Genomic DNA, 26,411 nt, shown 5'->3' on the forward strand with positions numbered 1-26,411 from the left:
CTGTTTTCTGTAAATCCCAATAGGAGGGGTGTAATAGGGTGAATAATGGGTTGAATGCCTTTAATGAGGATACTTATATCTCAGAAACTGAAGATATTACATACCTGAAAATATTTATTTGGGACCTCTTTTAAAAATAAAGAAACAATTATTTTGCTTTTGGAAAATCCAATTATGTGGGGGGTGAAAAGGGGGTGAATTTTTAAAGTGAGTGTATCTATATCTCAAAACTTTTAAAGTTTATAGATGTAAAAATTGGTATTTAGAATCTCCTTAAAAAATAAAGAAACACGTTTTTTTTTCGGAAAATCCCAATGGGAAGGGTGGAAAAGGGGGAAAAAGGGGTCGAATGCCTTTAATGAGGCTACTTATATTTCAGAACCTGAAGATATTACAGACCTGAAAATTGGTATTTGGGATATACTTTTAAAATAAAGAAGCAGGTATTTTTTCGTTTTTGGAAAATCCAAATAATGGGGGTTGAAAAGGGGGGTGAATTTTTAAAATGAGTGTGTCTACATCTTAAAACTTTAAAAGTTTAAACATGTAAAAATTGGTGTTTAGAATCTCCTTTAAAAATAAAGGAACACGTATTTTTTGTTTTCCGTAAAACCCAATAGGAGGGGTGTAAAAGGGTTGAATCCCTTTATGAGGATACATATATCTCAGAAAACGAAGATATTACAGAACTGAAAATTTGTATATGGGATATCCTTTAAAAGTAAAGAAACACGTATTTTTTGTTTTTGGAAAATCCAATTAATGGCGGTTAAACTGGAGTGACAAATTGGGGTGAATTTTTTGAAAGACTATATCTACAGAATATCTGAGAAAGGTAAAATGTTACAGACGTAAAAAGTGGGTATTTGTAATTTCCTGTAAATGTAAAGAAACATAGGTGATTTGTTTTTGGAAACTCCCCTTAAGGGGAAATAAAAAGGGGTGAAATTTTAAAATGAGAATTTCTACAGTATATATAAAAAAACTGAACATGTTACAGAAGTGAAAATGGTATTTTTATCTCTATTAAAAACAAAGAAACGTGTATTTTTAGTTTTCGGAAATACCACTTGGGTGGAAGGGGGGTGTGTGTAAAAGTAACTGAAAATGGTGTCGATTTATTTTAATTAGGCTACTGATATCTCGAAAATGAAGATGTTACAGACGTGAAATTTGATATTTGGAATCTGCTTTAAAGGTAAAGAAACACGTACTTTCGGAAAATCCAATGAGGGGAGGGGTGAAAGAATTGAAAAATTAATTGGTTTAATTGTATGAGAATACATATCTCTAATAAAAACTAAAGTTGTTACAGTCGTGAAAATTGGTATTTGCCTCTCCTTTAAAAACAAAGAAAAACGCGTTTTGAAGGGGAAACCATCTTGGGCGGCGGGAGTGAAAAGGAGTTGAATTCCCTTCATGAGGACACACAAATCAAAAACTGAAGAAATCAGAATCATGATAATTGGTATTTAGAAGAGCCTTTACACTTAAAGAAACATGTATTTTTTGCCGGAAAATTCACTTAGGGGGGATGTGTGTGAAAGGAAGTGAAAAAGAAGTGAATTATTTTTATGGGGATACTTATATCTCAAACCTGAAGGTAACAGACGTGAACATTGGTGTTTGGAATCTCCTTTAAACATAAAGAAACACGCCTTCTTTTAATTTTTTTGGGGGGGTGGGTGTAAATAAATTTAACGGAGGTGGGTGTAAAAGGAGGTGAGACCTATTGATTTTACTGTTCATAATGTACTTATAAGGAACCTCCGTTGCTCAGGCGAAAGCGCGCCGGCCTCTCACAGGTGGTTCAAATCCCGGTCACTCCACGTGACATTCGTGCTGGACAAAACGGAGGCGGGACAGGTTTTTCTCCGGATACTCCAGTTTTCCCAGTCATCATTTATTCCAGCAACACTGGCCAATACCATTTCATTTCATTTGTCATTCATTAATCATTGCCCCAGGGGAGTGCGACAGGCTTTGGCAGCCAGCACAATTCCTATTGTCGCCGCTAGATGGGAGCTTTATTCATTCAATTCCTCACCCTGTCGAATGACTTGAAACAGGCCGTAGAATTTCTATGTACTTATTCTGATCATGAAACGATCATTTTTAATCTTTCCCGGGTTCGTTTTCAACAGCCATCTTTTCCTTCGGAGAACGTTCTTAGATTACAGTAGATTCTCCTGGTATATAAATAAAAATTAAAACACATTTGAAATAAACGATAGGAATTTGACCGTCCAATCGTTCACCTCTATAATAAGGTCAATAATGCACGGAAGTATGTCATTCGTATCGCCAGAAATCCCGCCCACTTGCCTACGCGCGACAATGGTGCTGGTCACATTGTCAATAATGACAATGGCATCAGATGTAATTTACCACCAAGTAGCTGTCTTGCATCTTGCTGTGGGGTCCAGAACATCTATAATAATAATAATAATAATAATAATAATAATAATAATAATAATAATAATAATAATAATAATAATAATAATAATAATAATAATAATAATAATAATAATGTTCTGGACCGTCGTCAGATGTGCGGACCGCGCTGGAAACGGGTCCTGGACGGGTAATGACTAAGAATGCAGTCCGGCCGCGGGTTCAGTACCGCCAAGCCATCCAAGACGACACCTCGCCGGATTTCCTCAAGGATTTGATTCAAATTAAAAATGCCTATAGGAAAAGATGGCAAAGATTTAGGGACCCAACTGACCGGGTGGAATACCTGGACCTAGCGCGGGAAGTACGAAAACGATTGCTGGAAAGAAAGATTGCAAAAAAGGGAGGAAACGTGCCGTAATCTATTAGAAAACGAGTCAGATCGCGAATTTTGGCGGATTCTCGCAGAAAACGAGTCAGATCGCTAATTTCGGCGGATTATATATATAAAACAATAAGGATTCAATTATAAATTTCAGTAGCGGTATAATACCGTAGCGAAGCACGGGTATCTTGCTAGTCTATATATATAAAGTAGCTTGTCCTGACTGACTGACTGACTGACTGACTGATTCATCATCGCCGAGCCAAAACTACTGGACATAAAGAAATGAAATTTTGGGGATATATTCATATTAAGATGTAGGTGCTCGCTAAGAGAGGATTTTTGGATATTCCGTCGCTAAGGGGGTGAAAAGGGGGGTGAAATTTTAAAATGAGTGTGTCTATATCTCAAAACTTTAAAAGTTTACAGATGTGAAAATTGGTATTTAGAATCTTCTTTAAAAATAAGGAAACACGTATTTTTTTGTTTTCAGACAATCCCAATAGGCGGGGTGAAAAAGGGTGAAAAAGGGGTTGAATGCCTTTAATCAGGATACCGCTACTTATATCTCAGAAACTGAAGATATTACAGACCTCAAAATTGGTACCTTTGATCGCTGTCAAAAATAAAGAAACACATATTTTTTTGTTTTTGGAAAATCCAATTAATGGGAGGGTGAAAAGGGGGTGAATTTTTTAAATGAGTGAATCTATATCTCCAAACTTTTAAAGTTTGCAGATGTAAAAATTGGTATTTAGAATCTTCATAAAAAATAAAGAAACACGTATTTATTTTGTTTCCGGAAAATCGCAATAGGAGGAGTGAAAAGGGGTAAAAAAGGGGTCGAATGCCTTTAATGAGGCTACTTATATCTCAGAAACTAAAGATATTACAGACCTGAAAATTGGTGTTTGGGATCTCCTTTAAAAATAAAGAAACACGTGTTTTTTGTTTCTGGAAAATCCAATTAAGGGGGGGGGGTGAAAAGGGGGTAATATTTTAAAATGAGTGTATCTATATCTCAAAACTTTTAAAGGTTATAGATGTGAAAATTGGTATTTAGAATCTTCTTTAAAAATAAGGAAACACGTATTTTTTTGTTTTGAGACAATCCCAATAGGAGGGGCACAAAAGGGTGAAAAAGGGGTTGAATGCCTTTAATCGGGATACCGGTACTTATATCTCAGAAACTGAAGATATTACAGACATGAAAATTGGTACTTTTGATCTCTTTTAAAAATAAAGAAACACGTATTTTTTTGTTTGGGGGAAATCCAATTAATGGGAGGGTGAAAAAGGGGTGAATTTTTAAAATGGGTGCATCTATATCTCAAAACTCTTAAAGTTTACAGATGTAAAAATTGGTACTTAGAATCTTCATTAAAAACAAAGAAACACGTATTTTTTTGTTTTCGGAAAATCCCAATATTAGGGGTGAAAAGGGGTGAAAACGTGGTTGAATGACTTTCATGAGGATACTTATATCTCAGAAACTGAAGATATTACAGACCTGAAAATTGGTGTTTAGGATCTCCTTAAAAAATAAAGAAATACATATTTTTTGTTTTTGGAAAATCCAATTAATGGGGGGTGTGAAAAGGGGGTGAATTTTTAAAATGAGTCAATCTATATCTCAAAACTTTTAAAGTTTAAAGATGTAAAAATTGGCATTTAGAATCTCCTTTAAAAATAAAGAAACACGTATTTTTTTGTTTTCGGAAAATCCCAATTGGAAGGGTGGAAAAGGGTGAAAAAGCGGTTGAATGCCTTTAATGAGCCTACTTATATTTCAGAACCTGAAGATATTACAGACCTGAAAATTGGTATTTGGGATTTACTTTAAAAATAAAGAAACAGGTATTTTTTTGATTTTGGAAAATCCAAATAATGGAGGGTGAAAAGGGGGGTGAATTTTTAAAATGAGTGTGTCTACATCTTAAAACTTTAAAAGTTTACAGATGTAAAAAAATGGTATTTAGAATCTTCTTTAAAAATACAAGAACACGTACTTTTTGCTTTCTTTAAATCCCAATAGGAGGGGTGTAAATGGGTGAATAATGGGATGAATGCCTTTAATGAGGATACATATATCTCAGAAACTGAAAATATTACGGAACTGAAAATTTGTATATGGGAGCTCCTTTAAAAATAAGGAAACACGTATTTTTTTGTTTTTGGAAAATCCAATTAATGGGGGTTAAACAGGAGTGACAAACTGGGGTGAATTTTTTGAAAGACTATATCTACAGAATATCTGAGAAACGTAAAATGTTATAGACGTAAAAAGTGGGTATTTCGAATCTCCTGTAAATGTAAAGAAAAATAGGTGATTTGTTTTCGGAAACTCCACGTAAGGGGAAATAAAAAGGGGTGAAATTTTAAAAAGCGAATTTCTACAGTATATCTCAAAAACTTAACATGTTACAGAAGTGAAAAATGGTATTTTTATCTCTATTAAAAATAAAGAAACGTGTATTTTCAGCTTTCGGAAATACCACTTGGGTGGAAGGGGGGGGGGGAAGTGACTGAAAATGGTGTTGAATTCTTTTAATTAGGCTACTGATATCTCAAAAATGAAGATATTACAGACGTGAAATCTGCTTTGGAATCTGCTTTAAAAGTAAAGAAACACGTATTCTCGGAAAATCCAATGAAGGGGGGGGGGGTGAAAGAATTGAAAAAGTAATTGAATTAATTGTATGAGAATACATACATCTAATAGAAACTAAAGTTGTTACGGACGTGAAAATTGGTATTTGAATCTCCTTAAACAAAGAAAAACGCGTTTGGGGGGCGGGAGTGAAAAGGAGTTGAATTCCTTTCATGAAGACACATAAATCAAAAACTGAAGAAGTTAGAGTCGTGATAATTACTATTTAGAAGATCCTTTACTATTAAGGAAACAAGTATATTTTGCCGGAAAATTCACTTACGGGGTGGGGGGGAGGGGAGTGTGAAAGGAAGTGAAAATAAAGTGAATTATTTTTATGGGGATACTTATATCTCAAAACTGAATGTAACAGATGTGAACATTGGTGTTTGGAATATCTTTTAAACATAAAGAAACACGTCTTCTATCTTTTGGGGGGGGGGGGGTTTGTAAATAAACTTAACAGCGGTGGGGTGTAAAAGGAGGTGAGATCAATTGATTTTACTGTCATAATGTACTTAAGGAGCCTCCGTTGCTCAGGCGGCAGCGCGCCGGCCTCTCGCAGCTGGGTTCGGTGGTTCAAATCCCGGTCACTCCATGTGACATTCGTGCTGGACAAAACGGAGGCGGGACAGGTTTTTCTCCGGATACTTCGATTTTCTCTCTCATCATTCATTCCAGCAACACTGTCCAATATTTCATTTCATTTGTCATTCAACGATCATTGCCCCAGAGGTGTGCTTCGGCAGCCGGCACAATTCCTATTGTCGCTGCTAGATGGGGCTTTATTCATTCCATTCCTGACCCTGTCGAATGACTGGAAACAGGCTATATAGTTTCGATGTACTTATTCTGATCATAAACCGATCATTTTTAATCTTTCCTGGGCTGGTTTTCAACAGCCATATTTTCCTTCGGAGAACGTTCTTAGATTACAGTAGATCCTCCTGGCATGTAAATAAAAATTTAAACACATTTGAAATAAACGATAGGAATGAGATGGACCGTCAAATTGTTCACCTCTATAATAAGGTCAACAATGCACGGAAGTATGTCATTGGTATCGCCAGAAATCCCGCACACTTGCCTACGCGCGACGGTGGTGCTGGTCACATTGTAACAATGACACTGGCAGCAGATGTAATTTACCGCCAAGTAGCGATCTTGCAGCTTGCTGTGGGGTTCAGAACATCTTTTAATAATAATAATAATAATAATAATAATAATAATGTTCTGGACCGTTGTCAAATGTGCGGACCCCCCTGGAAAATGGTCCTGGACGGGTAATGACTAAGAATGCAGTCCGGCCGCGGGTTCAGTACCGCCAAGGCACCTAAGACGACACCACGCCGGATCTCCTGAAGGATTTGATCCGTTTAAAAACGCTTAGAGGAAAAGATGGCAAAGATTTAGGGACCCAACTGACGGGGTGGAATATCTGGACCTAGCCCGGGAAGTACGAAATCGATTGCTGGAAAGAAAGATTGAAAAATGTGAGGAAACATACCGTAATCTATTAGAAAACGAGTCAGATCGCGAATTTTGGCGGATTCTCGCAGAAAACGAGTCAGATCGCGAATTTCGGCGGATTATATATCTAAAACAATTAGCATTCAATTATAAATTTCAGTATAATACCGTAGCGAAGCACGGGTATCTTGCTAGTATATATATAAAATAGCTTGTCCTGACTGACTGACTGACTGATTCATCATCGCCGAGCCAAAACTATTGGACATAAAGAAATGAAATTTTGAGGATATATTCATATTAAGATGTAGGTGCTCGCTAAGAGAGGGTTTTTGGATATTCCGTCGCTAAGGGGGTGAAAAGAGGGGTTAAATTTTAAAATGAGTGTATCTATATCTCAAAACTTTAAAAGTTTACAGATGTAAAAATTGGTATTTAGAATTTTCATTAAAAATAAGGAAACACGTATTTTTTTGTTTTCAGAAAATCCCAATAGGAGGGGTGAAAAAGGGTGAAAAATTGGTTGAATGCCTTTAATCAGGATTCCGGTTCTTATATCTCAGAAACTGAAGATATTACAGACCTGAAAATTGGTACTTTTTATCTATTTTAAAAATAAAGAAACACGTATTTTTTTGTTCTTGGAAAAACCAATTAATGGGACGGTGAAAAGGGGGTGGAATTTTCAAAATGAGTGCATTTATATCTCAAAACTTTTAAAGTTTACAGATGTAAAAATTGGTATTTAGAATCATCACTAAAAATTAAGAAACACGTATTTTTTGTTTTCGGAAATTCCCAATAGGAGGGGTGAAAAGGGGTGAAGAAGGGGTTGAATGCCTTTAATGAGGATACTTATATCTCAGTAACTGAAGATATTACAGACCTGAAAATTGGTATTTGGGATCTACTTTAAAAATAAAGAAACAGAGGTATTTTTTCGTTTTTGGAAAATCCAAATAATGGGGGGTGAAAAGGGGCGTGAATTTTTAAAATGAGTGTGTCTACATAAAACTTTAAAAGTTTACAGATGTAAAAAATTGGTATTTAGAATCTCCTTTAAAAATAAAGGAACACGTATTTTTTCTCTCCGTAAATCGCAATAGGTGGGGTGTAAAAGTGTGAATAATGGGTTGAATGCCTTTAATGAGGATACATACATCTCAGAAACTGAAGAAATTACAGAACTGAAAATGTGTATATGGGATCTCCTTTACAAATAAAGAAACACCTATTTTTGTTTTAGTTTTTGGAAAATCCAATTAATGGGGGGGGGGGAAAGGGGATGAATTTTTAAAATGAGTGTATCTATATCTCAAAACTTTTAAAGTTTACAGATGTAAAAATTGTTATTTAGAATCATCATTAAAAATTAAGAAACACGTATTTTTTGTTTTCAGAAAATCCTAATAGGAAGGGTGGAAAAGGATGAAAAATGGGTTGAATGCTTTTAATGAGGCTACTTATATTTCAGAACCTGAAGATATTACAGACCTGAAAATTGGTATTTGGGATCTACTTTAAAAATAAAGAAACAGAGGTATTTTTTCGTTATTGGAAAATCCAAATAATGGAGGGTGAAAAGGGGGGGTGAATTTTTAAAATGAGTGTGTCTACATCTTAAAACTTTAAAAGTTTACAGATGTAAAAAATTGGTATTTAGAATCTCCTTTAAAAATAAAGGAACACGTATTTTTTCTCTCCGTAAATCGCAATAGGTGGGGTGTAAAAGTGTGAATAATGGGTTGAATGCCTTTAATGAGGATACATACATCTCAGAAACTGAAGAAATTACAGAACTGAAAATGTGTATATGGGATCTCCTTTACAAATAAAGAAACACCTATTTTTGTTTAAGTTTTTGGAAAATCCAATTAATGGGGGGGGGGTGAAAAGGGGGGTGAATTTTTAAAATGAGTGTATCTATATCTCAAAACTTTTAAAGTTTACAGATGTAAAAATTGTTATTTAGAATCATCATTAAAAATTAAGAAACATGTATTTTTTGTTTTCAGAAAATCCTAATAGGAAGGGTGGAAAAGGATGAAAAATGGGTTGAATGCTTTTAATGAGGCTACTTATATTTCAGATCCTGAAGATATTACAGACCTGAAAATTGGTATTTGGGATCTACTTTAAAAATGAAGAAACAGAGGTATTTTTTCGTTTTTGGAAAATCCAAATAATGGGGGGTGAAAAGGGGGGTGAATTTTTAAAATGAGTGTGTCTACATCTTAAAACTTTAAAAGTTTACAGATGTAAAAAATTGGTATTTAGAATCTCCTTTAAAAATAAAGAAACACAGGTTTTTTGTTTTTGGAAAATCCAATTAGTGGCGGTTAAACAGGAGTGACAAATTGGGGCGAATTTTTTGAAAGACTGTATCTACAGAATATCTGAGAAACGTAAAATGTTACAGATGTAAAAAGTGTGTATTTGGAATCTCCTGTAAATGTAAAGAAACATAGGAGAGTTGTTTTTGGAAACTCCACTTAAGGGGAACTAAAAAGGGGTGAAATTTTAAAATGAGAATTTCTACAGTATCTCAAAAAACTCAACATGTTACAGAAGTAAAAAATGGTATTTTTTAATCTCTATTAAATATAAAGAAACGTATATTTTTAGTTTTCGGAAATAACACTTGAGTTAGAGTGGGAGGGTACAAGTGACTGAAAATGGTGTTGAATTCTTTTAATTAGGCTATTGATATCTCAAAAATGAAAATGTTTCAGACGTGAAATTTGATATTTGGAATCTGGTTTAAAAGTAAAAAAACACGTATTCTCAGAAAATCCAATGAAGGGGGGGGGGGGGGGGATGAAAGAATTGAAAAATTAACTGACTTAATTGTATGAGAATACATACATCTAATAAAAACTAAAGTTGTTACAGACGTGACCATTGGTATTTGGATCTCCTTTAAAAACAAAGAAAAACGCGTTTTGGGGGGAACACATCTTGGGGGGGCGGGAGTGAAAAGGAGTTGAATTCCTTTCATGAGGACACATAAATCAAAAACTGAAGAAGTCAGAGTCGTGATAATTGGTATTTAGAATATCCTTTACTATTAAAGAACCAGTATTTTTTGCCGGATAATTCACTTGGTGGGGGGAGTGTGAAAGGAAGTGAAAGAAAGTGAATTATTTTTATGGGGATACTTATATCTCAAAACTGAAGGTAATAGACGTGAACATTGGTGTTTGGAATCTCCTTTAAACATAAAGAAATACGCCTTCTTTTAATTTTTTTTGGGGGGGGTCTTAATAAACTTAACGGCGGTGGGGTGTAAAAGGAGGTGAGACCAATTGATTTTACTGTTCATAATGTACTTATGAGGAGCCTCCGTTGCTCAGGCGGCAGCGCGCCGGCCTCTCACAGCTGGGTTCCGTGGTTCAAACCCCGGTCATTCCCTGTAACATTCGTGCTGGACAAAGCGGAGGTGAGACAGGTTTTTCTCCGTTTACTCCGATTTTTCCTGTCATAATTCATTCCAGCAACACTGTCCAATATTTCATTTCATTTGTCATTCATCGATCATTGGCCCAGAAGTGTGCTTCGGCAGCCGGCACAATTCCTATTGTCGCCGCTAGATGGGGCTTTATTCATTCCATTCCTGACCCTGTCGAATGACTGGAAACAGGCTGTAGATTTTCGATGTACTTATTCTGATCATTAATCGATCATTTTTAATCTTTCCTGGGTTCGTTTTCAACAGCCATCTTTTCCTTCGGAGAACGTTCTTAGATTTCAGTAGATTCTCCTGGCATATAAATAAAAATTTAAACACATCTGAAATAAACGATAGGAATGCGATTGACCGTCAAATTGTTCACCTCTATAATAAGGTCAATAATGCACGGAAGTCAGTCATTCGTATCGTCAGAAACCTGCACACTTGCCTACCCGCGACAATGGTGCTGGTCACATTGTCAACAATGACAATGGCAGCAGATGTAATTTACCGCCAAGTAGCAGTCTTGCATCTTGCTGTGGGGTCCAGAACATCTAATACTAATAATAATACTAATACTAATAATAATAATAATAATAATAATAATAATAATAATAATAATAATAATAATAATAATAATAATAATAATAATAATAATGTTCTGGACCGTCGTCATATGTGCGGACAGCGCTGGAAACAGGTCTTGGACGGGTAATGACTAAGAATGCAGTCCGGCGGCGGGTTCAGTACCGCCAAGACACCAAGCCGGATCTCCTGAAGGATTTGATCCATATTAAAAATGCTTATAGGAAAAGATGGCAAAGATTTAGGGACCCAACTGACCGGGTTGAATACCTAGACCTACCCCGGGAAGTACGAAATCGATTGCTGGAAAGAAAGATTGAAAAATGGGAGGAAACTTGCCGTAATCTATTAGAAAACGAGTCAGATCGCGAATTTTGGCGGATTCTTGCAGAAAATGAGTCGGATCGCGAATTTCGGCGGATTATATATCTAAAACAATAAGCATTCAATGATAAATTTCAGTGTAATACCGTAGCGAAGCACGGGTATCTTGCTAGTAAGGACATATGGCAGTAGGTTTCTCTAAAATTTCCTCAGCACCTTGATGTCTTATTCTTTGCACAGGCTGAGTGAAATTGTCATAAAAAGTGGACAGCATAGCAATAATCTTCTTGTCCTTCCAAACCAAGCATGAAGTGTTATCTGTTCGGAGTGCAATAATGTCATGTTTCATTCTCTTTGTTGTGGCTTTTCTCACTTGTAATGGCAGACCTCTCCTATTTACCATTACGGTGCCTGTAATATGGACCTTTAGTTTCAGTAGCTCAGCTGCAAAGTCGTAACTAGTATAGAATCGGTCCGTAAAGACATGGAATCCAGTTTCCTTGGTGGCCTGCAAAACTTTCGTAACCAAATGAATACCTATTCTGCAAGTGTGAAGGGTAAATCGGGCGATAGTGTGATTATTGAACCATGATACGGAGTTTCCACTTTATTGGTTTCTGCTTACTGTAACACTTGAACACGACATGACCCTTGAAGCCTACAGTGCTTTCATCAACACTCAGATTCTTTCCTGAAATGAAGTGTTCCCTGAATTTCATGTCCAGGTACGATGCTATATTTCTGAGCTTCATACCTCTAGATTGTAGGCCTGCCTTATCAGCATCAGGGGAAGAAAGATGGAGATTCCAGAATGTCTGTAGAAATCTGTTTCTAGAGAACACATCTTTGTAGAACACCTGCTTATCCAACCAGTTTTCACTAAAATAACCCTGCATTTCTGCCTTACTGTTCATCCCCATGTTGTTAATTACACCTATAAATGCCTTCAGCTCTTCTAAAGTCACAGCTTTCCAAGAAAAGCAGATTGATCTCTTTTGAAGTGGAGTATTTTGCTGTATTTTCATTTCGGCAAATTTGTTTGTCTCGTGGACAATAGAGGTTAGCAACTGATCAGTAAAAAATAGCTACCAATACTCTAATTCTATTTTAGGTCTATTGCTACAACTTATGAATCCACTGACTGACCTGTAAGGAAATTTGGGTAATCCTGCATCACCCGTTCTCCACGATCTCCAAGGTATGTTTGAAATCAGCACTGTATAACTGGGACCGGGATGAGTCATAATATTATCCTCCTCCATGATTACTTGCGACGCTGATATCAATATTGTCACTTGAATCACTCATGGATATATCACTTTCATTGTCAGATTACCGGGCGAGTTGGCCGTGTGGTTAGGGGCGTGCAGCTGTGAGCTTACATCCGGGAGATAGTGGGTTCGAACCCCACTGTCGGCAGCCCTGAAGATGGTTTTCCGTGGTTTCCGAATTTCACACAAGGCAAATGCTGGGGCTGTACCTTAATTAAGGCCATGGCCGCTTCCTTCCCAATCCTAAGCTTTCCTATCCCATCGTCGCCATAAGACCTATCTGTGTCGATGCGACGTAAAGGAAATAGCACCGTCAGATTCAAAATTTTCATCACTTTCATGGTCACTATCATCAACACCAACCAAAATAGACGCAAGAATCTCAGCTTCTGTCAGACTGTGCACCGCCATGTTGCTTCACCACGACTGCTTTCCGTTGTCAAGGAAACAAAGCAATTTTCCAGAACAAAAAGAAACTAAAACACTCCTATTTGGTTTCTTTTCGTTTCCAGAAGGGACCAGCACTTACCAAACGAAGTACAAAAGCCCTGGCATGTCAGGTAACCTAGCAACGAGCAGTGAAACATTGCGTCAACTCAGGGTCGACACACGACCTATAACGCTAAGTGACTGCTGTCGACCTCAGGTCGACACATGAGTGGAAAGGGTTAAGGGGTCGTTTATATACAGACAAAGTGATGTATTTCATAGTTTGAGAGCAGCATGAAGTGGACATGATGAATGACTTCAGGGCCTTGCGGTGTACATCCAGTGTACGTGGTCCTTATCCTTACTTGCTATTTTAGAATATCAGAGAGACTTTCTTTCTTTTTATATTCCTAAAAAGGCCTAGTTAGCTCTGTGTTCTTTTTTTTCTATAAGAATAAATTCAGTAGATTTTTTGTAATTTTATTAAAGATTACTCTTGTAAGCACACTGAAAATTTGTCTGATGAAAGTCAAATGTTATGAAAAGGGAAGAAATATTAAAACATGATTTCAAAAATATTTAGTCATTGATCTGGAGCAGAAAAGTAACAAAATATTGGCTTAAAAATGTTATCCATATTATCCATTGCAGATAAATTATCAATATTTTTCATTGACCAGGCAAGTTGGCCATGTGGTTAGGGGCACGCAGCTGTGAGCTTGCATCTGGGAGATAGCGGGTTTGAACCCCACTGTTGGCAGCCCTGAAGATGGTTTCCCATTTTCACACCAAGCTGTACCTTAATTAAGACCTCGACCATTTCCTTTTCACTCCTAGGCCTTTCCTATCCCATTGTCGCCATAAGACCTTTCAGTATCGGTACGACGTAAAGCAAATTCTAAAAAAAAAATTATTTTTCATTAGACCTGAAAATTTGTCAAATTTTGTGCCCAATAGCATTATTATCTGGATATGTCTATGTGCTTCCTAGAATTTACTGTGAAATCAAACACAAACCTTTAAATAACTCAAAACTGCAAATATGGACTTATACCATGTGGGAAATAAATGGCTCAAATGAGACTGTAACACAAGTGCGAGGTACAATTTATCTAACTTAGTGGACAAATACAAAAACAATACATTCACCACCATCATACGTTATTAAAAATGCCCATGGCAGTGGTAGAATTTAGCCTGGGCCATCTGATTTGAAAGATAATATGCTAATCCCTCGAATACAATTAGTGCTTATAAATAGGGCTCAGATGATTGAGACCTAAAAATTGACTAGGTATGGCCCATTTTAAACTAAAAATTACTAGTGCAAAATTTGGTATCTTAAAATTTTGCATAATTCTTCTTCTTTCTTCGAATGGGCCAACTAAAGACCACGATGTTCAACTTTTCTGCTTGGAGAGGGACTTGAAGTGAAATGAAATGAAATGTCGTATGGCTTTTAGTGCCGGGATATCCCAGGACGGGTTCGGCTTGCCAGGTGCAGTTCTTTCTATTTGACACCCGTAGGTGACCTGCGCGTCGTGATGAGGATGAAATGATGATGAAGACAGCACATACACCCAGCCCCCGTGCCATTGGAATTAACCAATTAAGGTTAAAATCCCCGACCCGGCCGGGAATCGAACCCGGGGCCCTCTGAACCGAAGGCCAGTACGCTGACTGTTCAGCCAACGAGTCGGACGGAGAGGGACTTAATATTTGCCCAATACTCGCGCATTCTCTGGTTATGTCTCTCCCTTCTTTCCTTTGTCCAAAGGGCATTTTTTTTTTTTTTTTTTTTTTTTTTTACATTATGATCTGTCCTGAAACCTCTTTTGTTTGAATATTCTTCTGAGAGGTGCTCGGTTTCTGATGTCGTTTTGAGTTACTTCCAGTTCCTGCATGTCTTTCTTCAGTTTTATTGGCCATGGTGTCCCTGTCTTTCTGTTTGCCCAGTAGTTGAGAAGCCAGTAGGTCATCCTATCATTGTAATGATATACATAAGTCATACATTTTCATTATAGACTGTTATAAAGATTGGCCGAAAAATCATTACAAATTGCCTGGGTTTTGCTGACGATTTAGCGTTACTAGCAGTGGATATAAACGAAGCAAAAACCCAGATATCAGAACTTCAAAACATTGCAAATAAAATTGGCCTCAAAATATCATTTGAAAAAACAGAAATTATGCCCCAAAAACCAACACAGCTAAAAGAAGTCACCATAAATGGTAATAAAATCAAAATAGTAACTCAGTTTAAATATCTTGGAGAAGTAATAACACATCTCAATCCAAGTAAGAACAAATAGATTAGCTAAAGCACAAAAATTAACATGGGATATCTACAAAAAGAAATGTCTGTCAATAAATACAAAAATAAAACACTACAACACAGTTATAAAACCGGAAGCTACATATGCAGCAGAAACACTCTTTTACCTGAATAAACAATCAAAGACTGACAGACTTCAGAAAATTGAAAGGAGGATTGGAAGAACCTGCATCAACAAAAAATACCAGAAAGATGGACAGTGGCGGTTAATACCTAACAAAGTCGTGTACAAAGAGCTAGAACCCATTACAGATACTATGCAAAAGAGGAGACTGGGATTCTTTGGACATATCATGAGGATGCAGGACTCGAGACTTCTGAAACAACTAGTACAACACAATCTCGTCTCAAAAAATACCACAACAGGATGTAAATGGATCAGAGAAGTAAGAGAGGATCTAAAGGAAATAGGCCTTACAACAGAAGACACCACAAATGAGATAAAATTGAATACAAAACTCAAGAATACAAACCTCCGCTTTACCCTTACACAAAACAAACCAACAACACGCACATTTTCAACTGAGGAAAGGGCACGAAGATTGGAGCGTCTGAAGAAGTACTGGGAGGACCGCAAAGCCCGAACAATCCCTTCAAAGAGACCTGAACGACGGACTGACTAAAGTGATCCTATGTGGTCATAAAAGAAGAAGAAGAAGACTGTTATGTCTTTCAGCGTTCTGTCTGCAAGCCTCTGTGAATTTACTAACTGCCGCCACAATCCTCCAGTTATAACTAGTTCTGTGGCCTTGTTTAGTTCTAAAATCATTATAAAGTAAGTCTAACCATCATCATCTTGGTCTCCCTCTATTTCTCTTAGCCTCCATACCAGAGTTCATTATTCTCCTGGGTAACCTATCCTCCTCCATTTGCCTCACATGACCCAGCACTGAAGCTGGTTTATGCGTACAGCTTCATTTATCAACTTCATTCCTAACTTGTATCTCCTCATTCTGAGTACCTTCCTACCATTGTTCCCACCTTTCTGTACCAGCGATCATTCTCACTATTTTCATGTATGTTACATCTAACTTATGAATATGATGTCCTGAGTCTACCCAGCTTTTACTTCTGTACAGCAAACTTGGTTTGAAAAGAGGCCAGTGGAAAGATATTTCTGCATGTGAGCTGACTTCCTTCTTACAGAATAATGTTGATCGCAACTGTGAACTCACTACATTAGCTATACTGGAACTTGATTCAATCTCAGTTACTATACTACCACCCCTGGTGAACACACATCCTAAATACTTGAAATGATCTACATGTTCCAGCTTTGTATTCCCAACCTGACATTCAGTTCTCTTAGATTTCTTACCTGCTGACATTATTTCAATCTTGGAAAGACTAATTTTCATATCATACTCATTGCACCTATTTTCAAGATCCAAGATATTAGGCTGTCTATTCCTCTCGTAGCATTTTTTCAACAATTACCTGGCATATACTGAAAATCTGATCCTGACGGCCTTCTTTGATCTGAAACCGCACTGGTTTCTATCCAGCTTACTCTCAAACACTGATCGCACCCCCCCTTCCGAGATGCCAGTGAACACCTTACCTGGTATACTGATCAGTGCAATACGTCGATAGTTGTTGCCATCCTTCATGTTCCCTTGCTTATGGAGAAGTGCAGTTATTGCTTTCGTCCAATCAGAAGGTACATCTTAATAATATTCCATGCTAATCTTAATACTCTAGAAGCAATTTCATCCCTGCCTTCCCACTTTATTTCACCATTTCAGGTCTGATTTCATCTATTCCTGTTGCTGTATGATACTGGAGTTTATTTACCATCCTTTCTACTTCCTCAAGGGTAATTTCACCAACATCATTGTCCCTCTTCCCCATGAGTTCCGTTGTTTGCGACGTCACCAGGAATATTTTCGTATACGTAGAGAAGATTTTCAAAATATTCCTTCCACCTGTCTAGTGATTCCCTGGCATTGATTATAAGTTTATGTAATTTACCCAAAACACTATTCATTTCCTTTTCTCTCCCTTTCTAAGATTCTTTATTACTGTCCAGAAGGGTTTCCCTGCTGCTTGACCTAGCCTTTCCAAGTTATTACCAAAATCTTCCCACAACATCAGTTCATAAGACCTGCATGAGGCCTCTGTGGAGGCCATCCCAAAAAAAAAAAAAAATTCCTATCTGGCCTCTGAATGACACATTTAAATACAGTCCATAATCACTGACTCACCTATCAAACAAATTAGTATCTGAGACTGCATATGGTAGGCCTTTTTTTAAAGTAAGTTTGGTGAGAAAACTAGGCTATGTAGCATTTGAAAAGTCAAAATCATAGGGTGTAACGATGAGGTACGGGCAAACTTTCAGGACACATTGCTCACATATATAAGAAAATACGTTATATGGACTTGGGTCTGAATGTGCATCGACCTGCCATCACATTCCATCCCAGATGTACTGCTGTATCCCTTTGCATGAATCAATATTTGGCCAGCCAGATATTGTTGTTAAAATTAAGCAGGGAAGAATTCGGTGGGCTGGTCATGTTCAGAGAATGGCAGAAACCAGTACTGCCAAAAAGTCTTTATAGGAAAATCAAATGGAAGAAGGAGGAGAGGAAGGCCCAGGAAGAGATGGATTGATGATGTCGAGGACAACCTTTGAAAGATGGGAGTTAAATGTTGCAGAAGGAAAGCCGAGGACCAAGATGAATGGAGGCAGGTGATTAAAGAGGCCAAGGTCCTACACGGACTGTAGCATCGACCAGTAAGTAATGCTAACAGAGGCTATTCTGAACATTTTGTGTAGAAAGAGTTTCGTGTGATATGCTGGTATTTTCTGTTCCTGTGTGTTTCCTATGATTAATGTACTAAGCTATATAGTGTTGTAGAAAGTGAGTTCTAATACGGATATAAAGTGTTTCCAGATCCATGTCCACATAACATATTTTCTTTTGCTATGTGTGAGAAACGTGTCCTGAAAGTTTAGCCGTACCTTATTGTATTTACATATAATGTTGGAAATTGATATAGAGGAAAAATAGGATGCAAGAAAAATAGAAATCAATCCATATTTAAAGATTTAGAATGATATAGTCAGGGTTTTATTTTAAGGGGGAACACAGAGTATGCGTATTGTTTACACATTTGAAGACTGTACTGTATATGAGAAAACATAGGTACATTTCTATAGTTTTGTAATTGCTGCCAAATTATTAAGATTGGAAGAAGTTTTACTTGAACAGGTATGTTGGCTATACAGTTCTTTCCTTTTCTTTTTTTTTTACAAGTTGTACCAACACAGATAGGTCTTATGGCAACGATGAGAGAGGAAAGGGCTAGGAGTGACAAAGAATCAGCCATGGCCTTAATTAAGGTACAGCCTCAAAATTTGCCTGGTGTGAAAATGGGAAACCACAGAAAACCATCTTCAGGGCTGCCGACAGTGGGGTTCGAACCCACTATCTCCCGAATGCAAGCTCACAGCTGCGTGTGCCCGTAACCCCACGGCCAACTCTCTCGGTACTGTTAATATAACTAGGCTATAATTGCTGGCTGTTTTCTGACATCATGTTAGTGCCTTTAACTGCACTTGGATGTGTGGTTTATTGTTCTGTGATTGGTGTTGTAAACCAATGTGTCTTTCATAGGTAGATTTTAAAACTGTTGACGACGTAGCTTTAGAGAAAATATTAACTTGTGCTGGGAAGCTGAACACCTGAACAGAAGTGATGTGATGGCCAAACCTGGCATTTATACATGAACAGTGGTTGAAAAAGAAGTCCTGTATCCTTTAATTGCTCTTATATGCATGTGGTGTTTTGTAGCGTGTGAGGTTATTATTTTGTAAATGTGGTTAGTTTTCAAGATAAGAAAATTATGAAACTATTTTACATCTGTCCAGGCATCAAAAAATGCTACAAGTAAATTATACAGGCATAAACAATGATGATGAAATGCCAACAGTGAGAGATAAAGTAGGAAATCACAACAATGAACTAACAACCACACGTAACGGTGGGATAGAGGACATTCACAAATGCTGGGATCTGGACAAAAAATGCAGGAATTTTGCAATAAGTTTGAGTGGCTGGTGGTAAACACTCAAAAAAATTGTCTGGCAAACTTGTAAGGAAGTCATTTTGGAAACTGAAAGCACGAGAGATCAACATCCCACAGCAGTGTGTTTCATTTTCTATTTGTGCAACAAGTAAAACTGAAAATAAACCTCAGCAAATTATTTCTCACTGCAAGAAAATATTTAAACATAAAGAGGAGTTCAGTTCATTAGACTGCAGTTAATTAAAATATTAAAACCAGCAAAACTGAAAGCTTTGGAAACTGCATACACAAAGGCTTTCAAAAAAGGAAAGGAATTTTTTTTTGGCATTAAAATTTTGTTTTAGCAATATTATGTTGCTTTTGCATTGAGATTTGTGTACGTGCTTCCTAGAATTTACTGTGAAATCAAACACAAACCTTTCAAATTCTCAAAACTTGGCAAATATGGACTTGCACCACTTGGGAAATAAATGGTTCAAATGAGATTGTGACATGAGTGAAAGGTATAATTTGTCTAAATTATTTGACAAATACAAAAACAATACATTCATCAAGAGATGACAACCATTATAGGTTATTGAAATGCCCATGGCAGTGGTAGAATTCTATGATAAACACACCAGTCCCATAAAGAAAGTTTTGCATCCATAATATCACTTCTCAGCCATGATTCATCTCCTATTACAATACTGTATCTGGTAAATATTATGTGTGCAATTTCTTAATTCTTTTCTTTACAACATTTCTTCATTTTAACACTAACATTTTTATGTCATCCTTACTGACTTCCAGGTCCCTGTATACTCTTATCACTGCTGCCTAGTCCACCCTGTTCCCCTGAAGGTACCACTCTATTTACCATTCTTACCAAACCTTCTAACTTATATGCAGTTCAAGTGAAGGCCATCTGAGCACAGATCCTTATCTCTTACCTACCCATTAGGATCTACAGATCTCACTCCCAGTTTCCCACATACCCACTCCATAGTCTCATTTACTTTGGGTTTGAATTCTCCTGTCAGCCACCCTAGCAATGATTTTCCAATTCATCTCAAAGTACATGCTGGGGTGATGCTGTTCTGAAGGGCTACGCCATTTTCTTCCCAATCCTCAATCCCCTGTCACACAATAAAACAGGCAAGACAGATTTCAGTCATGAAGTAGGTTCATACAGTTGATGATTACAATATCCCATACCTGAAAGTGAAGGATGTAGGACTACTTCAAACTTGGCACCTTCATATGAGACATAAGCAAAACTGCAATGTACTTTAGAGACATTTTGTTTCTAGTGTACTCTGTACCATTCAGGCAGTATGTGGGTACATTGTAGGATACTTAATGTAATGACTGCATATCTGGAGGAAAGGGACAGTAGAAGGTATTATAGTTTTACAGGAATATCCCTAAGTGGTAGTGAATAATGGCTCCCTCCTAGTTTCATATGATTATTTATATTTTGCATTGCACAAAATATGTGGTTCCTTTTCCACAGCTACCAGATGCATATAACAGAACTATCAATCCATAGCTGATCACAGATCATTACAGAGAAACTGTGCATATAAAATATTTAATACTGTACCTTTATTTTCTCCCACTTGTCATCAACATCTTGCAACCAACTTAAAAACAGACGGCCATTATAACGTGAACGAGCATTGCGATCCTTCTCTTCTTGTTCAGGTGATATAACATTATAGATTTCTTCATCTTTCAAAATAGTACAAACCGAGAATGGCAAAGACTGATTTGCTAAGGCTCTTGCAGCACGGCCATGAACTCGAAGTATCTCTTGTTCAACTGCAAGTACCAGTTTCTCCTTCTCCACAATATGCTGGAAAAAGAAATTGTTTAGTCTTAAAAGATATACCTAAAATAAGCAGCGTATTTAAGGACACTTTAACTCAGCAGAAGGGGAAGGAAGAGAATCTCGATATTTACTATAGGAAGCACAATTTCCCTTGATTTAGAAACAGGAAATCAATGACTGGTGAAATATTTTTCCCAGAAGGAGAATATTTGAGGGGTCTAAAGCACAAGGGGTATAAGTGCAATTATTAAAAATGCAGATTGAACATAGGAGAGTGAAGCTAAAATGCCCTTTTGTTGGGAGCACAAAGGTTATTTGGGTGTTACTCAAGCAAGTGCTGCGTTCTACTGCTGTAAAGAAAAGCTACTTCACCAGCCAGCTGTTTGGTTTGGAGCACAACAGATATATTGCAATTATATTTTTTTTACATTTATTTACATTTTAAACATTTTTATTCAGGGTCAATATCATACATTATACCAGAAATACTGTTTTAAGTTAGAGTCCCCGATGTGTGAAGTTATGTTGCCCGCCGACCAAGCTCGCCCAGCAGCCTGCAATCATGACAGCTTAGAGCGACGAGGAGTTGCTACATCACGAACTGTGGAACGCGGTCAAGGTCACGTTGCGTCAGCCGATAGAATGTTCGATTCTTTCCATCGTTAATATCTTTCGAGTGGATTAAGGTACGAAGAGATGAACTACGTCATCAACACATCAACAAGTTTTGATGATTAATGGGGTCTTGGTGATCACAATTTGCAGTCTTCTTTTATAAATTCAGCAATAACACTCAATAATCCAGAGAGGAAAATAGAGCAGTCAGTTTGAAAAAATCAGTCACTTCCACTTATGACCTTGCAGGTCACAGAGTTTGCAAGGTTTTTTTAAACAACTCTTGATGAAACACCAAAACAAATTTAAAACGTTATCAATAAGAAGAATACATTAGGAAGTGGAATATCTCCCAAGGATAATAAGGGTCACAAAGTACCAGGAATAAAATTCCAGAGATACCTGTGCAATTGGCAAAAGAACACATTTAGTCCTTTCCCCGTTACACAAGCCACTATTCATGTGAACAAGCACCAAATAGAAAATATTTAAACCCTGGTCTAAATTTGAGGAAACTTTATTTCCTTTATGAATATTTTTGCCAGGAAATGAATGTGGAACCTGTAAAAGAGCTTTAATAGACATATTTTTAATACTTCATGTAATCTGAGTTTCCATAGACCACTCACGGATACTTGCATTACATGTGACAAATTACAGGTTATTATAAACACGGCAATGTCAAAGTTCAAAAGGAACCATATATTTGAAAGTCAGAAGCGGAGCAGACAGCCAAATGTCTTGCTGGTGAGATTGCTAAAGAAGATTCCAGTCACGTTGCAGTGTGTTTCCATTTACAAAAGATGCTCCTGACACCAGTTTTGAGTTGTTCTAGAACTTAATATGCTGAACAGTTATGGACTTATGATTTTTGTGTCCACAATCTTAAAGATGGAAATGCAGTTATGTTTATGTGGGATGAGAATCAAGCAACAAGAGGGTGCTATGCGATTGCTTCCTACATGCTAAAATTCATTTTGTCCTTGCCGTTTGACGGCACAGCATTTAGTGACAATGCAGGGGGACAAAATAAGAGCCAATTTATTGTCAAATTCTGGTTTTATGTTATCCGTAACACCAATATTCAAACTGGGGATCACAAATTCCTAGTTTCTGGTCACTCATTTATGGAATGTGACCAGAATTTTGGTATAATAGAGAATGCTAAGAAGGAAAGTGACCTGGGGTGGGGTGTTTGTTCCAGAACATTGAGAAACTATTGTAGCCAAAGCTAATAAAAAGTTCATGGTGGTGATGATGACTCAGGAAGACTTCATCACTCTAGATTCTCGTAAGTGCTTTCTCAAGGACACAGTGCCAGATATCCCTAAAATGAAGTGGCTTCACTTCAAAAAGAATGAACCGTGGATCCTTTTCTACAAAGAAAACTTAGGTGACATTGCAGAGTTTTCTACAACAAACTTCAAGACACGCCAAGCTGGAAGAGATGTACTAAGATTTCCTGAGCTGAGGGTCAATGAAAGATGCTTGTTGTTTTAAGGGGCCTAACATCGAAGGTCATCAGCCCGAGGGTCAATGAAGAAAGACTGAAGATCAAATACGTGATGTTCAAAAACCTGCAGGATCTTATACCATTTGTGCCACCAGTGCACCATGACTTCTTCAGTATCAAATTCCAACAGACCAACGAAGAAAACTTGTGCAAAAGAGCATGTGACAGAATAAAATAATTAGGATGACTTAGAACTGGATGACTCTGACTGTGTGTTTGAATCTGATTCTGATTAAAATTCAAAATGTCACATTCCCAATCTGTGTATTCCAAAGACTTGTATAACTATTTCATAAAATTGTTTATTATTTATATTGTTTTATTTAATTTACATATTCAATTTTTATCATTTACTGTGCATTCTTATTTAATCAGCAAAATAGTTCAGAACACAAGAGATATAAGTACATTATCTCATTGTCAAATGGTTAATTCTATTATCATAAAATATATATTTTTGTCAAAATTGGTGTAAGCTACTTTACATGACCATAACTCAATCTGTAAGCACAAAACAGATATTGCAGAGTGTACGTAAAATTTTCTATTGTCACTTAAATTTAAACCCATTTATCTCCATTTGCAGTTCATGTCATTTGTGCTTTAGGCCCCTCATTTCAAATACTATACAATTATCTGCAAGTATTATTGTTTCATAGGAGCGGCAGATGATTAGCTCAGTAGCTTAACTGCTGGCTAAGGTTGAGGTTTGAACCCTGGTCAGTGCATGGGTTGAGATTTTCATCCCAAAAATCATATTGCATCAGGAAAGGCATCCGGCCTTAAATCCCGGCCAAAACCAAAATGAGCCTGTGTGGCTCCAGTGACCCCAGAAATAACTGGGATAAACTGAAGAAAGTTTGTTATCCTTTCATCACACTGAGTAAACTATTTTTATTATATTTTAAGGAGAAATAGCAATGATTGAAAATATTTTCCAATTCATTGGAGTTAAAACCGTAATGAATGAACTACAACTAAACTACAACTAAAGACAAAACACAACAAAAAATTTGTTTTTAATTATCAAACTATTCAGTCCTCTAGCTTTCACAATGAATGCACTTTGTACAGTGATTACAAACCCCATGGCACTACAGTCCGTGAAGGGTCTCGACCTACCAAGCGACCACTGCTCAGCCCGAAGGCCTGCAGATTACGAGGTGTCATGTGGTCAGCATAACGAATCCTCTCGGCCGTTATTCTTGGCTTTCTAGACCGGAAAAATCCCTGGCCTGGCCGGTAATCGAACCCGGGGCTTCCGGGTAAGAGGCAGGCACGCTACCCCTACACCACGGGGCCAGCTGTACAGTGATTAAGGAGACTTAAAATTCATGGCTCTGGAAATCACATCAGATAGTCACAAAGCGTGTTACACATAATAACTGATTAAAGTCACTTATGGCCATTCAGTTGAGGAAATTTTTGTAACTATATGAGGAAAATGTACAGATATTGATGTACTAGAGAGTTCTGATTACAAGGAATAAATATTTAAGGTGCGTGAATGTCTCTGGAGTTATGGGAGCCCATTCTTCCTGAAGAACTGTAGCTAGAACACTTCAAGGTGTGGATCATTGGTATCTGGAGCAAAGTGAGCATTCAGGGGGTTCAGATCAGGTTTCTGAGCTGGCCACTCCATTTACGGAACCTTACAGTCCAGAAACCACTCTTGCACTCACCCTGCATTATGGCAACAAGTATTGTCATTAGGCCCACACTGTAATGCCACCTCCTTCAGATTTCACTGGACTGAGCTCAATAGCTGCAGTCGCTTAAGTGCGGCCAGTATCCAGTATTCGGAGATAGTGGGTTCGAACCCCACTGTCGGCAGCCCTGAAGATGGTTTTCCGTGGTTTCCCATTTTCACACCAGGCAAATGCTGGGGCTGTACCTTAATTAAGGCCACGGCTGCTTCCTTCCCACTCCTAGCTCTTTCCTATCCCATAGTCACCATAAGACCTATCTGTGTCGGTGCGACGCAAAGCAACTTGAAAAAAAAAAAAAAAAATTCACTGGTGGCATTACACTTGCTGGCAGGCATTGCTCTCCAGACATTCACCACACCCAAACCCTCCCTCCGACCAGTTAATGAAGGCCCATGGAGAAGTACAAGGAAAAGACTTTCACTATCTATAAATTCAGCGTAAGTGGGATGAAGTGGTCAGCCCAATATCCAGCTACTTTTGTCTCCAGAGATTAATCTATTTCTCATTTCTATTGCAGGCTAAGTAAATCCCATAGCCATATGCCTCTCCCAAAATGAAAATCTTGACTTCCTGATGGGAAATTGAATCCACATCCCTCCGGGTAAAAATAAGCACTCAGTTACTCCCTTGAATAAGCAGCCCTCTGTTCCACTGCCACGAGGTACTGGAAATTGCAGATTTCCTCTGTCCAGTTGCACTGCTCTTTACTTATCATTCAGTTCAATTTGGTGCAATGTTTGCTGTAATCTTTAGGGCATCTTTCCATTCAGTACAAGGGGAGTTTGATGACTGTTTATTGTTGCTTGTGAATGAGGGGTGTGACCAGAAGCAAGTTTTAAAAAATTACTTAATCGTCTAGTACGGGAAACAAACATATCCATGGAGTCAGCCCACATAGTGACCAGACTGCTGAAATTTCGACCATATAAAATAAGGTTTGTGTAGGAACTTCACTTATTAGATATTTTAAAAAGTGATAAAGTGAAGAAGAGAAATATGTGCCTACCATTGGATATTACAAGGACAGCAACTTAGAAGATATTGATATCACAGAGCTCATGTTGGGAGCGAGGGAAACTGTTCCCGAACTGCTGGTCACAACAGTGAGATGTTTCTCTGGACAGAATGAAACAATCATCAGCTTGGGCATCCGCACATTGAAAGCCTCGATAGAAATCCTACAATACCAATTCTATTCCACCAAATAGACTTTTCAGCAGTATTCGCTCTCTTTTCAAGCATTAGCTGTGTACTCGTATACCTTTGGAGCACTATCACAAAGAACTTGATTGGTATTCTTTGTCATCTTTGGCCACCTCTAGTGTTTGAGGAAGAGTAATCAAATTTTAAAACATTAAAAATACAGACAGAATACTTTTAATAGAGGAAAGGAACAAGGAACAGGCAGATATGAAGTTCTAAAATTATCGAT

The 26,411-nt window shown here is 37.4% G+C and overlaps 1 protein-coding gene across 4 annotated transcripts in view; it reads right to left on the reverse strand.

The window, feature by feature from the left end:
- LOC136864146 (homeotic protein female sterile) overlaps nucleotides 1-26,411 on the reverse strand; it is an 83,117-nt gene that overhangs the window by 13,156 nt on the left and 43,550 nt on the right. For all 4 annotated transcript variants that reach the window (XM_067140783.2, XM_067140784.2, XM_067140782.2 and 1 more), the window contains one exon: nucleotides 20,915-21,166. In XM_067140783.2, the coding sequence (XP_066996884.2) occupies nucleotides 20,915-21,166 (252 nt within the window). The remainder of the gene's footprint in view (nucleotides 1-20,914; nucleotides 21,167-26,411) is intronic.

This window comes from Anabrus simplex, chromosome 2 (genome assembly GCF_040414725.1).
Source record: "Anabrus simplex isolate iqAnaSimp1 chromosome 2, ASM4041472v1, whole genome shotgun sequence".
Classification (NCBI taxonomy): domain Eukaryota; kingdom Metazoa; phylum Arthropoda; class Insecta; order Orthoptera; family Tettigoniidae; genus Anabrus; species Anabrus simplex.